At 45.4% G+C, this 15,699-nt stretch overlaps 1 protein-coding gene across 7 annotated transcripts in view; it reads left to right on the plus strand.

Annotated features, from left to right (window-relative positions):
• The window catches only part of LDLRAD4 (low density lipoprotein receptor class A domain containing 4), a 259,936-nt gene extending 245,080 nt beyond the window's left edge, over positions 1–14,856 (plus strand). For 5 of the 7 annotated variants that reach the window (XM_064379457.1, XM_064379459.1, XM_064379460.1 and 2 more), the window contains 2 exons: positions 5,222–5,275; positions 7,304–14,856. In XM_064379457.1, the coding sequence (XP_064235527.1) occupies positions 5,222–5,275; positions 7,304–7,834 (585 nt within the window). In that variant the 3' untranslated portion in view covers positions 7,835–14,856. The remainder of the gene's footprint in view (positions 1–5,221; positions 5,276–7,303) is intronic. The other 2 variants (XM_064379458.1, XM_021670084.2) reach the window with 1 other exon arrangement.
• Positions 14,857–15,699: the final 843 nt, after the last annotated feature.

Here is a 15,699-nt window from a genome sequence, read left to right on the forward strand (position 1 = left end):
CTGATACCAAGTAGCCAGAGCCAGAGAAGGACTTGCCCATGAGGAGCCTCTTGGCTCATGCAGTACCCAACCTTAGGAGAAAGCTCCTGAAGAAATTTGGAATTAACACAAATGAGGGCTTAAGCCGCCCTCATTCCCCAGCCTTTCCATTCAAGTGCCACCTTTGGAATACTCTTTAAAAAAATAAAAAGGAAATGTCAATGAACTCATTGTCTTTAAAGGGATAGCTTAAAAGAGATAATGGAAAATTATCCCCCATTAATTGTGCATAACAACAGCAGGTAACCATTCCCTGCGATGAGAAGAGCTACCATTTGCTGAAGCTTATTTAAAGCACTGTGCTACAGAATTCTCATAGATGGTATTTGAGCCTCATGACCACCTCAAAGCTGAGCTCAGTGGCACACATCTGTAGTCCCAGCATTCTGGGAGGCTGAGGTGGGAAGATGGTTTGAGACCAGGAGTTCAAAGCTATGAGCACATTTATGAAAATGCACTGCTCTCCAGCCTGGGCAACATAGACTTTGTCTCTTAAAAAAATAATAAATTAAAATGTTTTAAATTTAAAAATGAAAAACATGGCTAGAATTCTAGCCTACGCAGTGGCTACCTTCCTCAGAGACTTCTTACCTTACAGATTTATACCTGTGCTGATAGTAGTAGCCTCCATCTGTGTAATGTTAAACTGTCATCAGGTATTCCATATTACCTTTTTTGTTGATGCCTTTGTTCCAGGGAGAAAGTAAGAGAATAAAAACACGCATGCAAGGCACTGCACATACGGGAGGCCTCTGAGAGCTGCTGCCAGACCTCTGTGTCCCCCAAAGCAGATGCCCTCTTGTAAGCATCCTGGGGCAGATGTAACACTCCCTGATATCTCCTGCTCAGGTGCATGTGGGTCTCAAAGAACTGGTTCTTATAATAGTCAAACATGAGTGATTTGAGAGTAACGTGCCTTAAAAAGTAAACTAGAATTTATTCAAAGTGATCCCTAGAGTAATGTCCCTCTAACCCACTTGCATTCCAGGATGCTTTCTGGAGTGGAGCAAAGCATTTGGAGTGACTACTTGAGCCCTGGGAGCTGTACAGAGCCCCTGTCCCCCACCCCTTGGGGACGTGCAGCAGCAGTATCGTTGGCCATGCGCACATCCACTCACATGTTGCAATGGCAGACGACTGAGACCCCCTGCAAGGAAGTATTCAGTACATGTATAGTGAAGTCATGAATGAACCAGAATGGGGTGAATGCTGCCTCCCTTTTGGTTGTTCTTACCAGGAAACAGCCTATAAGACAGGGAATGCATTTCAGCCTGTGTGAAATTATTAACAAAGTTGTGTTCCTATTGCTCAAAATTCTGTGAACTACTTTAAGTATTATCTAATTTCACAGCTTATTTTGAATAATACAACAATGCAAGCATTAGCCGAGAACATCAGTGCCTTCATTGCTGAGATTAAAATTGGTCCTATAATGAGGATGCAGGAATGCTGCCATCTGAGCAGAAGCCAGCTGTTTAGTGAGCCCCCTTCTCCCTGAAAATGTTCCCCCCTGCATGTGGAGTGAAGAGACCCCCCACCCTAGACAAGGGGGACACATCTTTGTACTCAGCTATCTGCAGTCTCTCAATTGGCACAAGTCCCTTGGAGGGCACCAGTCACAGAGTCAAATCCTCGTTTGACATAGTCAGAGATGGAGCAGGAGCCAGCAGGCTTCACCAGCAGTGAAGGAGGTTTAAAGGATAAGGACGGCGACCTTGCCGACGGCATGTGACAGTCTTGGTGGAATGGCCAGAGGAGGGTGTGGAGTGAGCATCAGCTAACGGTGTATGGGGTGGTTGGGATTCAGCCTTTCTAGAACTCCGGTCAGTCCTCCCATCTGGGTTTTCTGCACAGCAGCCTGGGGCACAGAGCTGAAGTGCCAGCCCTCTCGGCTGTTGGCCTCAAGCTGTTCCACCACAGCGTCTCGTAGTTATAATGTCCCTATGCACCATGTGGGAAAAAAATGTTCCTATAAAAGTAAATAAATTGGCCGGGCGCAGTGGCTCAAGCCTGTAATCCCAGCACTTTGGGAGGCCGAGGCGGGTGGATCACTAGGTCAAGAGATCGAGACCATCCTGGTCAACATGGTGAAACCCCGTCTCTATTAATACAAAAAATTAGCTGGGCATGGTGGCGCGTGCCTGTAATCCCAGCTACTCAGGAGGCTGAGGCAGGAGAATTGCCTGAACCCGGGAGGCGGAGGTTGCAGTGAGCCGAGATCGCGCCATTGCACTCAAGCCTGGGTAACGAGAGCGAAACTCCGTCTCAAAAAAAAAAAAAAAAAAAGTAAATAAATTGGGGTAGGGTGCAATTGTCAGTAAATAGTTAAATAAATTATTATGTAGCAATAATTTTTATTTGTTAATTATACCTCAAAGCTGGAAAAACTGGTGGTGGTAGAGGAAAGTGCTTATGTTATACTGTGAAGAAGAGAATACAAAACTCTGGCCACATTATGGTTACAACTGTATAAATTTAATGTATAAAAATGAACAAGCATTAGAAAAGCACTTAAAAAAAGAAATCTGTTCAAGTATTAGGATGATGGGACTGTAGATGCATTTTCTCCCATTTTGGATTTTTAATTTTGCTGTTACATTATTCCTGCAAAAAAGCCAGGCAGGAAAAGTTCCCATCTCCAGGCCATCCCGTCTGGCAGATGTCTCAAGGTAGGAATGGCCTGAACTCTTCTACTGAGGCTAACTCCTCCTGCGCCAGGCTTGGTTCTCAGGCTTTGAGAACCTCAGGGCAGGACACCTTTTTGCACCCCAGCGAGGAAAATGAATAGATAACAGTTGTGCCCTTGTTTTGAGTGACAGGAGCAGATGGGACCCACACTAGTGCGCTGGCCTGGGAAAGGTCCAGGGTTGGCTTGGCCTGGGCAGCAAGGCTGGGGAAGGTGGCGTGGCCGGGAGGAGACCCCAGGGCTGCAGCCATGCCCTGAGTTACCCTCTGCACCCCTTTCATGGTCTCAGGAACTCTCTGTGGGATGCTTAGAAGGCCTGCTGACATGCTGGATAAGGCCAATGAGAGAGAGGGAATGGAGAAGAGGGACGCCTGGGTTCACAGGCCCTAAGAAAGAATTTAGTTACTTAGATTAAACGTGTGTCATGCATGTAGGTCTGGGAAATGCATTATTAAAAATACACAGTCCCATAGGAACACACTCAGTGAACTCCAGGGTGCAGAGGGGCAGCACCAAGATATGGGTGATTTGGGGCCCTAGAATGGCTTTGGTTGTGTGTGGTACAAGGGAGAATGTATGCATGGATTACATATGTAGTTTTTTTAAATACACATAAACAGAGGAAAAGATGAGTCAAGTCTGATGAGATGTCAACAGCAACAATTCTTAGTTATGGGTGCTGTGGGAAGAGAGCCCTTTAACTGGGCATGGTGGTGCTGGCCTGTAATTTCAGCACTTTAGCAGGCTGAGGCAGGATCACTTAAGCCCAGGAGTCCAAGATCAGCTTGGGCAGCACAGCGAGACCCTTATCTCAATAGATGGATTAATGGATGGACAGATACAGATATTTAGATAGATAGAGATATTTAAATAGCTAGATAGCCTTGATTGTTGGATGAATGGATAAGCTGGATAGGTAGAGACAAATGGATAGAGATAGATTAGATGGATGAATGGATAGATAGAAATAGATTAGATAGAGATAGATGGATCAATCCATTGATTAGATAGGTAAGATAATCCTCGCGTTCAGGGAAGCCGCAGCGAGTGCCACCTAGCGCAGCAGCCTCTGCCCAGACACTCAGTGCCGCAGACCAGGAGGGACGCCGGGGCCCCTGGGGGCCGAGGGCTGGGGTGAGGGAGAGAGGGGGCGGCCCAGAGGAGCAGCGGGCACGCCTCGGACTAGGTGGCGGGGCCGCCTGTTGGCGTGGGTGCGGCGAGGGGAGCGGGCCCTGGATCAGCTGAGGACCGGGCCTTGGGGGCGCCGCCGGGCTGGACTGGCGCTCTTGGCCGGGTTTGCTCGTTTTTTGGGAAATAAGGCCACTGGGGACGGTCACTACCGTTTTCAGGATCCGCTCAGCCCCTCTGAGTGCCCCGCAGGTGGATCCGGCGGCGCTCCTGGCTGTGGCTGACTGGGCTCCGGCGTGAGGAGCGCCCCTGCGGGCTGGGCGGGCGGAGGGCGGCGCGGGCGGAGCCTGGGGGAGTAGGAGCCTGGGCCCCAGGCGGTGGGAGCGCCTCCGCCCCCTTCCCGCTGTCGCCCCGCAGGCGCCCGACCCCTGCCCTCGCCGGTGCCCCCTAGGCCGGGCCCTTCCCTCAGGTTACGGGCGGTCCCTGAGCCCATGCTTCGTTTCCGCACAGTTGGACAGCCGTGTATTTTTGCCACTGATTCCAGGATGTCCCCGCGTATCTCAGGAACGGGCTGTGTTGGACAAACGCGAGGCGCGGTGTTTCTGTCGCTACTGGCGCTGGGGCCCTCGGAGGCTCAGTGATGGCCCAGCCCGCCCGTTTCCAAGAGTACCCCAAACGCGGTCTCCTCCCCACTGAGTTCCCGCTCTCCCAAGACGGCCGACTGCCCCGCCCCGCGGACCCTGCAGACAGCCACACTCTGGGCTGAAAAGGGTACCACGCGTGCTTTTTTTTCCAGCACGCGTGCGGCTTTGGAAAGAACCTTTCCTGAGGCCTGTGGCTGGTCTGTCGCCTTGTCAATCTGGCCAGACGTTTTTGAAAAAAGATACTAAGCCACCAGATACGAAGTTGCAGCTCCCCTGTGAATAAGCGGACTGGAGGGCGCGGAAGGGCACTCGGGCTTGGGCAGGGGCGTCCACCTGCGAGCGCAGCCGTGTGCCTTTGCGGGAGGCTGCAGGGCGCCGGCGGGAGGCCGCCTCTGTCAGGGCTTCCTCAACCCAGCCTGCCCGCGTCGAGCGGCCACTGAATGCGGTTGGCCCGTCATCTTGAAGCTATTTCAAGCACACAGGTGTAGAGAGTGAGCCATATTCCACTATCTCATCTGGCCAGGAGGTCAACTTTTCCATGCTTCTTTTTGTTCACAGCCCTCCATGTAGACATGAGGTCTGAAAAGGGACCGGCTCTTTCTCGTTCCACGTTTTGAGCAGATCCCCGTTTCCAGAAGTTGTGGTTCATGTTTTTAGATGCTGCAGGGCTAATGATTTTCTTCCGTTTCTTGTTCCCCACTCTCCTCCCCTTCCCCTCCGCCAGGAAGGGTGCCTGTGGCCTTCAGACAGCGCCGTACCGCGGCCGGGCGCCTCGGAGGTAAGGGGCCCCGGGAGGTGCGGGCTGGGGTGGGGAGTGAGGGGGCATGTCCCTGCCAAGTCGGGTGGAAGGGGCAGGGGCATTACCACGTAGGCTGATACTTTTGGACGAAGGCATTGCCTGGAACTTTGGTCAAAAGCAGGAGGGGATTTTTCCTAGAATCTTCCAAGGATTATTCGTTCTAGTCTAAATTTCCTTACCAAAAACAATTTGTGAATTACTGATCTTTACATGATTCCATAAGCTTCTACTAATGTGCCTTGGCAAGTGTGGGCATAGTTTATAAATATCATAGCGTGATTCATTCCCACATCTCTAAGTGTAATAATGCAAATTTTAAAATAACATTTTTTTGCCTTCAAGTTAAAAATAATGGTGTGCGAGAAATCAATATTTCTATGTATGTGTGTAGATATGTGTGTATATTAAATGCATGTATATACACATATATACACACACATATACATCTATGCATATATGCATGTGTGCGTATATATATATGTATACAAAAGAGCCGTCTCCTAGAAACTGGGATGGTAGAACAAATGAGAAGATATTGTAAGAAATGTACTACCTGGGTTAATTTTGGAAAAAGAAATTACTATAATCATATCTACTTGAGTACAAAACATTTTTCATGTCAGTGACTAAAAATAACTATAGGAAATTTTTATTCAGATTCCAAATAACTGGAAAAGTCTAGGAGCCAGAAAGAAAAAAACAGTCATTGGCTGGGCATGGTGGCTCTTGTCTGTAATTGCAGCACTTTGAAAGGCCGAGGCAGGTGAATGGATCATGAAGTCAGAAGTTCAAGACCAGCCTGGCCAAGATGGTGAATGCAAAAATGCAAAATTTAAAAATGCAAAAATTAGCTGGACACAGTGGCAGGTGCCTGTAATCCCAGATACTTAGGAGGCTGAGGCAGGGAAATCACATGAACCCAGTGCGGGGAGGGGGCAAAGGTTGTAGTGAGCTGAGATGGCACCATTGCACTCCAGCCTGGGCAACAGAGTAAGACTGTCTCAAAAAAAGATTTTTTTAAAATAAAAATTTAAAAAAAAGAAAAAGCAGTCATTTTGGGGGGATTTGTTTAAAAAAGTAATTGGTAGGGCAATAATCTCTAAGTAATGAATGAATCGACCTAATGCTTTGTATCTGCTCCGCATATCATTGTGTGAAGTTATAACTTCTGCTTACTTGGAGTCCTGGCCAATGGTAACTCATGCCTGTAATCCCAGCACTTTAGGAAGCTGAGGTGAGTCAGTCACTTAAGCTCAGGAGTTTGAGACAAGCCTGGGAAACATGACAAAACCCCAACTCTCTTTAAAAAAAAAATTAGCCAGTCATGTTGGCATGCACCAGTTGTCCAGCTACTCAGGATGCTGAGGTGGGAGAATCGCTTGATTCCAAAAGGTTGAGGTTGCAGTAAGCCAAGATGGCGCCACTGCACTCCAGCCAAGGTGACAGAGCCAGACCCTGTCTCAAAAAAAAAAAAAAAAATTAAACTTAAAAAAATAAATAAAAACTCAGAGCCCCTTGTTACTTTTCTGAATCATAGGTTCTAGGTTCTAGCGCTGGCAGGGACCTGAGAAAGTAGGCAGCCCTGTCCCGTCCTCATAAGTTATAGAAAAGCTGAGGCCTGGGCGAGGCCGCTGATGATCCGAGTGCCGGCCGCAGTGCTCTTCACCCTGTGACTCGGAGTTCCTAGTGTGTTCTGTTTGAACCCTTGGAAAATGCACACGTAGCACGCACAGTAACTCCCAGAAGCCCAAGCTTTCAATTACCCACAGCTCTCCATTGCTCAGCCCTCCTGGATGCGCTGGGATTTGGCAAGGTGAGTGGTCTGTCATAAGGAACATAAGGAACCAGAAAAGTAAGCTTTTTTCTGGAATTGGATTTTCCTGCTTTTTCTGGGAGATGGTGTTCAAACTGGTAGGAACACAGACCAAGTGTGACTCTCCTTGATTCTGTTACATTTATGGTCATCATTGCGCCCAAACCGTCTTCAAGCCTCTCTTTTCCTTCCAGATCATGCATGCCCCGCGGTCCAGGGACAGGTTCACAGCTCCGTCCTTCATCCAGAGGGATCGCTTCAGCCGCTTCCAGCCCACCTACCCCTATGTGCAGCACGAGATTGATCTTCCTCCCACCATCTCCTTGTCTGATGGTGAAGAGCCACCTCCTTACCAGGGGCCCTGCACCCTGCAGCTCCGGGACCCTGAACAGCAGATGGAACTCAACCGAGAGTCCGTGAGGGCCCCACCCAACCGAACCATATTTGACAGTGATTTGATAGACATTGCTATGTATAGTGGGGGCCCGTGCCCACCGAGCAGCAACTCGGGCATCAGTGCATCCACCTGCAGCAGCAACGGGAGGATGGAGGGGCCGCCACCCACATACAGCGAGGTGATGGGCCACCACCCAGGTGCCTCTTTCCTCCATCACCAGCGCAGCAATGCACACAGGGGCAGCAGACTGCAGTTTCAGCAGAACAATGCAGAGAGCACAATAGTACCCATCAAAGGCAAAGATAGGAAGCCTGGGAACCTGGTCTGATTTCCTCCAATGTGCACTTCAGCTGGAGAAAGAAACCGAGGAGGGAAGCGGCCGCTGGGCCCCTCCTGCGCACAGTGTTGTTCAGTTTTACGTGGTACAAATAAGTAAAACCAAATGAGCAAACATGGTCTTTGTTTCTGATTCCTTTTAGGGGAATTGCATGCAAACTAGACTGAAATGATACAAACTTCCACCTGGTCTGACTGCAAACAGTGTTTGGGGACAGGGGTTGGGATGGGGGTGTGGGCAGGGGAAAACAGAGAAAGGGATGCTTTGAAGATATCATGAAATAAAACCCACAGAGGTATTTGGTTTATTTAATTCTGAAAGGAGACTTTGCAGATAAATGAGGCCAGAATGGCCTGTTTTATAATTAACTGAATGAAGAAGGAAGGATTATTATATATAATTGTGGGGAAGAACCAGCCAGTTTGCTTTTTCTCCTAAGGTGTGGAACTTTTATTTTGCTTAAAAAGTATGAATCAAAATTCCTGTTTTGTGTGCCAAGCATAAAGTGGAAGAGTTGGGTGAATGCAAGGAGCTCCTTTGTGTTGTGACGATGTGTGTTCAAAGTTGCACTATCTTAATGTGGAAAATATATACGAGGGAACTGTTTTACGTGAAGTTCTGTATGTCGTCTTTTCACCTGTGGATTGTCATCAGGCCCAAGGAATATCCTGGAGTGGTCCCCAGAATCATCTAAGAACAGATATTTGGGGATGTAGCCTAATATTTTACCAACTTGCATAAATCAAAAGTCATTATTGTTGCAGGAGTTTGCATCAAATAGCAGTGCATCGCTGAAGCTTTTGGAGACTTTTGGATGGAAGATAGGGAAGATTAAGTTCCAGCATTTCTGACTTGTTATTTGAGTTACTCTGCTAATCTTAGGCTGCATATTTTATGAGAAAATGAACACATGCGTTTATGGATCCAGTATCATGCAGTACTGCCCTCATCCTTCAGCAGTGCAATTTCTTCAGTAATTTAGATATTTTTCACTATAGCATGAACTATATTCAAATATATACCTTATTTTATGCAATAAATTGTTTAAAATGCAAGGTGGTTATTCTGCATACTGTTGAAATATGTGACTCCTCAGTATATCCCCATTGCCTCTCCCCTTTCCTCGACAGCTCAGTTCAGTTCTGCAGGGCTGCTCAGTTCACAGGAGGCTCCCAACAGCCACCCCACATCCAGCTTACCCAGAACTTCCTGCAGGAGTGGTGTGGGTGGTGGTTTCTTATGCTTTGGAAGCCTCTAGAAATGACGGAAGATGCCATGTTGCTGATCATAATAAGCCATTGTATGTCACTAGTATTAGCATAGCATTCTTAGAGGAATGCAGTGCTCAAAACCTACCCAAACTCCTGCAGGATTCTACCAAACCCTTCTCCAGGCCAGCCTTTTTACTGAAGGCAAGAACTGAACGGTCAGAGAACAGTGGAGGGGGCAAGTGACTTAAGAGCACAGGGTTAAAAGCACAACATGCAGTTAAAATGCAACTGGAAAACTGATTTTAAATACCATTAGTTTTAATACTCCTGACATTTACAAACATTCATTCTTACGTACAATTAAAAAAATAACTTTTTTCTGCAGATGTAAGCACTGGCTTTTATAAGAGCAGTAGCCAACACGTTCAGCAGACACTGCGCGTGGAGAAGGGCTTATCTGCAGAACGGTCTGCCATGTGGAGGGTGGGCCTCTGTGGCCTCTGCACATAACAAGATGAGCTGGAATGATGATTCCATGACTCTAATCTATGCAGCTTTAAAGCCAAATCCGCGTGTGTGTGTTTGTGTCTGTCTGTGGGTCTCGGAGGTGATCCCTCAGTGCGGTGGCTCTGTGCTATAACTGCAGAGACTGTTCCAAACCCCAAGTCCTGTCTGATCCCGGTCTGTTCCCTTCTGCTTCTTACCTCTGTAGGTAGGTCGCTGGTTTTTGTTTTGTTTTGAGGATTGGAATTTCCATTACATTCATCCATTCCACACAGTAACATCCACAGAACTAGTCCGACTCTTAAATGTAGAGAAAAAAAGCATGGGCACCAGTTGTCAGCTCATGCCTACAACCCTGTGTGGAAGTATATACAGTTGAGGGCCACAGTGGAGCTTCCGAGACTGGATTCAGTCTCGTTCCAGTGACACTTGGAAGGCCTCTGCAGGAGAGAAACCAGCTCTCAGGGCAGAGATTGGTTCGGGGCCAGAGAGGACCTTCCCCAACCCTGCAGATGCCCTGAAGTTTCACTGGCTCTCCAGATTAGCCTCTCTTCCTCTGTCAGGCAAAGACGAGGAGCCTGTTTGCCCGTTGGGCCCTGCGGGCAGGGACTTGCAGTGGATTCTTGGTCAGGTGTTACTGCACATGCGGAGGTGAGAAGGTGATTCCATCATTTCAGTTCTCACCCTCAGTTTTGGTGAAGCAGGGGACGCACCCCACAGCCCTAGCTCTCAAATGGCTTCACAGTCCTTACTTTACCTGCCTCAAGAAGGAGCTCAGAGCAGAGACTTGTGAATTCCTTAGCAACTGCGAGTATATGAATGTTTTGCATATGTCCACAGTATTGGCAAGATAATTATGTAACTCAGATACCTTTAATCATGTTTCAAGAAAGAGACTCCTCCCATTTGCCACCTAGAGAATTGCCTTTGTTAAATAAAGACACATACATATCAAACCATGACTTTGAAAGGTCTTCGAGGCTGGGACTATGTAATGAATTAGTTTAAAAGCCAAGGTCAGACATGAATTAATAGTCAATTTCCCTCAGCACAAGGAAAAGGTGATTTACGTGAGTAGCTCTTTTGAAGGTTGTGGCTGACTTGTTCATACCGTGTCACCTCATGGCTAGCGTTGTGTTGAACGAGTGGAGATTGTGAAGATGCAGCTTACACAGGGGGCTTATTGTTCTTTCAAGAATTCTTTTTTTAGCTTATGGAACCCACAGGTCCAGTTTAGTAACCAGTGATTTAGGCAATCAATGATAGGTTTGTAATCTCAGATTATTCCAGCAAAGTGTGGCAACAAAGGATTGCATTGTTGAGAAGAACAACTGGTGGGAACGAACACTCCTGGGCATACCGCTGACTTTTAAAAGTCCCTTGTTCCAGGTATAGGAGACCCAAGGCATCTTGAAGCCCATCTATAAGAACACAGTCTTCCAGCATATATTTGCTTTTTCAGAAACTCTAGCATTATTTTTAAATACTGAAGCAATCCTTAATGAAAAAGATTTCATGAAACCAATTAGGTATTTCAATAGTTGATCTATTTTTGGTGTCCAAAATTTACTAATACAGAAGCTTGACAAGCATGTGTTCACCTTCCCACCACATAAACACATGGACACACACCCAAGCCACAAGAAATCCCAAGAGAGCAGAGGAGAATTTTTAAAACATTTATCATGAGGACTGCATTTCAATTCACTCAAACTTATGAGACAGGAAATTGGGGCCAACAGTAAATGGGGGCGGCCTCCTGACACCAGCAGAGGACTTTCGTACCCAGGCGAGGACTTCTTGAACTTCTACCAATCTGCATTTGATTTTCTTCACCTTTATTTCATCTTCATAAGAGAAAGGCTCAAAAGGAAGCACTTTTAGAAAGCTTCTCTGACCTAGAAGAATCCATCTAAATCCCTGCCTTCCTCTCTGAACCAACAGTTCCTGTCTCTGACAGGGGCCATCCTCTAGCTTCCATCCAGTGGCTCTTTTTTGGAAGGCTCTGATGCAGAGTGCTTCAAATATGTCCTCAGGCCAGATACTGGTTGCTAGCACAGCGCCTAGCCCTGGGCCCTCCCTCAAAGGATGGCCTCGTGGTGTCGGTCACTTGTAGGCTCAGAGATGTTCTGCTGTGGGTGCAGGGAGCCTGGCCACCCATGCAGCCCTGACTGGATGCGCCCCTTCTTGGTGTTGGGTGGGGTGGGGGGGGTTGCTGCACTGCTCGCTTATTGAATTTTGCTACTTAGAATGACAGCATTAACTTTGTGTTTTAATTTTTGTTTAAACAATTTTTTTTTTAATTTCCAAAGCTCAGCAGTATATGAGAGAAAAAAAACTGGGAAATTTACCTGGTTTCGGTTAACTTTTGCATTTCTTGCCTACATGATTAAAACCAGTGCTTGGAGCCAAGCCTTCACGCCATGAACAAGCCCCACAGCCTTGCCCCTTGCTCTCCTGCTCACACTGACCTTGAACGCCACGTGCTTGGTCTACTGAGGTGAAAGAACAATTGAATGACGGGTGTAAGAGGAGAACCTCCCCTTCTTGGTGTGAGGAAAGTCACAAATTAAGATATGTTGCTTTCAGCCCAGATCCTAAATGCTAGTTCTCAGCAGCTGCGTGGCTTACCTTTCACCAATTCCACCACCACCAGCTGCCAGCACCTCCACAGATCACGGAGATGTGAACAAGCAATGGGAAGCACTCTTAGCCTTGCCATGGTCTTTGTTTTTTAGGAACCAAGATTTCAGCATTCTTTAATACTCAGCACGCTGTGTCCTTTGCAGAGTTCATGTTATTGCCAGGGATAGTCATCTGCTGCTGCTGCTGCTGCTTCCCGAACTGGATGCATTAGGAAGCTGCTGTCTGAGTGTAGGAATGTCTTGCTAAGAAAGCAGGGTCTTCCTTCATCCTTTTCTTCTTCCCCTGTGTGTCCTTGTTTTTGTGTAATGCGGGAGAGGGTTAGCGCTATAGAGAATATATAGACACTATCCGTGCACATTATATCTATATACGCCATCATGTCAGAGATCTGCATGTCAGTTTTCAGCAACTAAAGGTGCCTCATGTTGAGTTCAGCAGACATAGGAACCAAGCCGCCCCCTCCTGCACTTGATGCTCCCACCTTTGTTGTGCCTCACTTAAAATGGTGCTTTTTCAGTTGTCTGTCTTTTCTTATGTTTTTATTTGTAAGGTGCTGTATATAAGTTGAATATATTATGCACATATCCTACCCAATGGGTAGAACAAAAAGTTGTTAATACTGTAATATAATGTATAGATGATATCAATTTTAACAGAAATGGCATAGAATTTGTGAATGCCTGTGTGCTTTGTCCTCTTTTGTAAGGAAATTTGCAAATGGATGCATACAGATTAAAGTCTATGTAGTTTATTTTCCTATTAAATATCAATATTATATCACAAGAGAAAGAAGTGTGAACAAGCAACAGTTTATGACCAGCGTATACATAGCAATGGAAAGTTGCATCTTTGCTGTGAAAACACTTTAAAGAAAAGACTTTTTAAAAAAAATCCAACAGCTTTTTGGTTGCCACTAGACGCTTCTTATTTAATCATTTTAATAATGCTCAGCTGGACCAGTATTAGTTATATTTGAGTCAGAAAAATGTTGATTTTCAACTTGCTTTATAATCTCCTGCATCTGTCTCCTGCTGTAGCATCATGAAGGTGTCAGGCCTCAGTGAAAAGTGCACATTTTTTGTTGTTAATACTGCAGAAACTGTGTCAGAGGAAAAAGTAAAAAAGTCCTGCAGCAGAGGACTTTGTTCAGCTCCAGAGGCATCTGTTACCATCTGTGTCCAAGTCTCTCTGTGCCTTTTTCTTTTACAAACTGAAGCTGTGGAGCCAATGAAGTAACAGTAGAGATTGTAGGGAAAGAATACCTCAGGAAAAACAAATCCAACTACAAGGAGGCCCTGTTCTTGGAAAAAGTGTTTAGTTATGGGTTAGCACTAGAAGAGACTTGGCTGTCAGCCAGCCAAGCGAAGCTCTCATCCATTCCCATTCGTGTCCTGTTATAATCCTAACCCAAAAAGCAAGCTTGGTTTTGCCATCAGTTAGAAATTACGTTTTGAATTGTATATTGTTACATCTCTCTTCCAGTTTAGTTTTTAGTGTCTGATTATGACCTCTGCATTATCTTCAAATGCCCTAATTTTTTTAAAAAAAGAACAAAAATGTTTATAACACTGTGTTCATTAAAACCATGGTTGAATCTTGGGTGTGGGTATCTTTTTGAGTGTTATCCGTAAGGGCAGTCCATGGAATCTGGCCCATCTGATCCGTATCATCAGCTTATTCTGCCACCAGAGGATAGTCCAATAAATTCCAAAGTTTCTATTTGCTCCATGGTATATGTTCTGACTTTGAAAATCACAATGGAATCATACTCCTAACATCCAGGAAACAAATGACCGATTATCCTTAAACTGAAATTGACTGTACAATGCAACTCTTAATGCTGAATGGATTAAAAGGCAGCCCTTTTAGTATTTGTTTAAAAGGGCCGTGAAAAGTTGACGCTCTTGTGTGTTGTGGATCCCGCGTGTCTAGACCCGTGTGTTGGTTCCATCATATACTGCACCCCTTGTGATTCTGCATTAAGAACTGAGGCTCATAACTGTCAAAAACAAAGCTCCCACACCCCAGGTTCAACCCTGTGCAAGAAGTGTTGAGCATGAGAATGTTCTAGACTCAGAGGTACTAAAATTTGTTACCACATCATTGCTTCCTTTCTACAGAACGAATTGAGGCTTAAACTTTACTGTTAATTATACTGGTTCATTTTAATGTGCTTGTTGGTATGTTGCTATTTTTCATTTTATTGCTTTCAAAAATCACATTTTCTAATTGTATACTTGTCTAGTTTAAAGCTATTTTAAAATATGTACAATACTATTCACAGCATTTAGTTCATTTAATTTTTATTATAAAGCAATCTACTAAAAAGTACAACTGTATTTGAACTTTTCAATAGTTGGTTGTGAGCTAAGATACAAGTCATTAAAGTCTTTTTTAACAAACATTTGTGCTTACTTTTCAACATAATTCCCAGTTCTATACAGAAAAAGATTTCCACCTGTCATGTATCTGCCTCTTTTACCCGAGCAATGGTGATGTAGTTCTTAGACCTAAGGTCTGTAATTGCAATACTTTTAAAGAACGATGTTGCTCTAAGTGCTGTTCGTTAGTTATGAAATCAGATTTTTCTGCTTGTTCTTAATGCTGTGGTCAAACCATAGCACAAAATCATTAAAAATAATCAGTGGCATACATTTGTCCCTTGGGTTTCTGTTTTGTTTTTTCTTTATCTTTCAGCAACAAAGCACATGCCTGGGGGGAAATGCTGTGTGTTTTAAGACCTGTCGCAAAGAAACCCTTCTTATGGCTCCCTAGCTAACTTCCCATTCAGCTTGTCGTCACTCTGACTTTTCAAAAATCACTGCTTCATATTCTACTAGAAGCAATTCTGGTCTGATCATGATTCTTTTCCCAATGCTGGGTTCTACACAGGGCATTCAGACGGTCGTCAGGTCCCCTCACACAAGGAGTCCCCAGGGAAACTGCTCACCCTGGGAGGACTTTCTAGATGCCTCGAAGTCTTTGGGTGGCTGGCACACAGAACTGAAATGCTCAGTCCAAAATATGAACAAGATTCCTAACCTAACAATGACAGCTATTCAACAGTGGAACAGACCAGACCCCTTGAGTGTGTGTTTTAAATTCCTTGGCATTGGAGGTCTCTAGTCATAATGTAACAACAGAAAGGCTCTAAATTTCCTACACCGAGAGACGAGAATAGTATTATCTCTATGCTCTAAATACGTATATGGGTTCACAGATGATGACTGTGTGTGCACAAAACTCCACACAACCTACCAAACTACTAAAGTGGATTTAGCGTGGTGGCAGCATATATAATTTATTTTTTGCATTTGTATGTACTTGTGATGAGCAAATGGAAACTGAAATCTTGAAAATACCATTCAAAACGGTATGGGCCACAAATTCTAATGGTACACCCATTTTAGATTCTGAGTTAAATTCTTTAAGATTATTTTTAAAGGGGGATTCGAAGAGAGCTATAAGAAGGAAGAGAGCAATAGGAAACTTTCC

Source organism: Aotus nancymaae, unplaced genomic scaffold (genome assembly GCF_030222135.1).
Source record: "Aotus nancymaae isolate 86718 unplaced genomic scaffold, 86718_ANA_hifiasm-v0.15.2.pri h1tg000020l, whole genome shotgun sequence".
In the NCBI taxonomy this organism is placed as follows: domain Eukaryota; kingdom Metazoa; phylum Chordata; class Mammalia; order Primates; family Aotidae; genus Aotus; species Aotus nancymaae.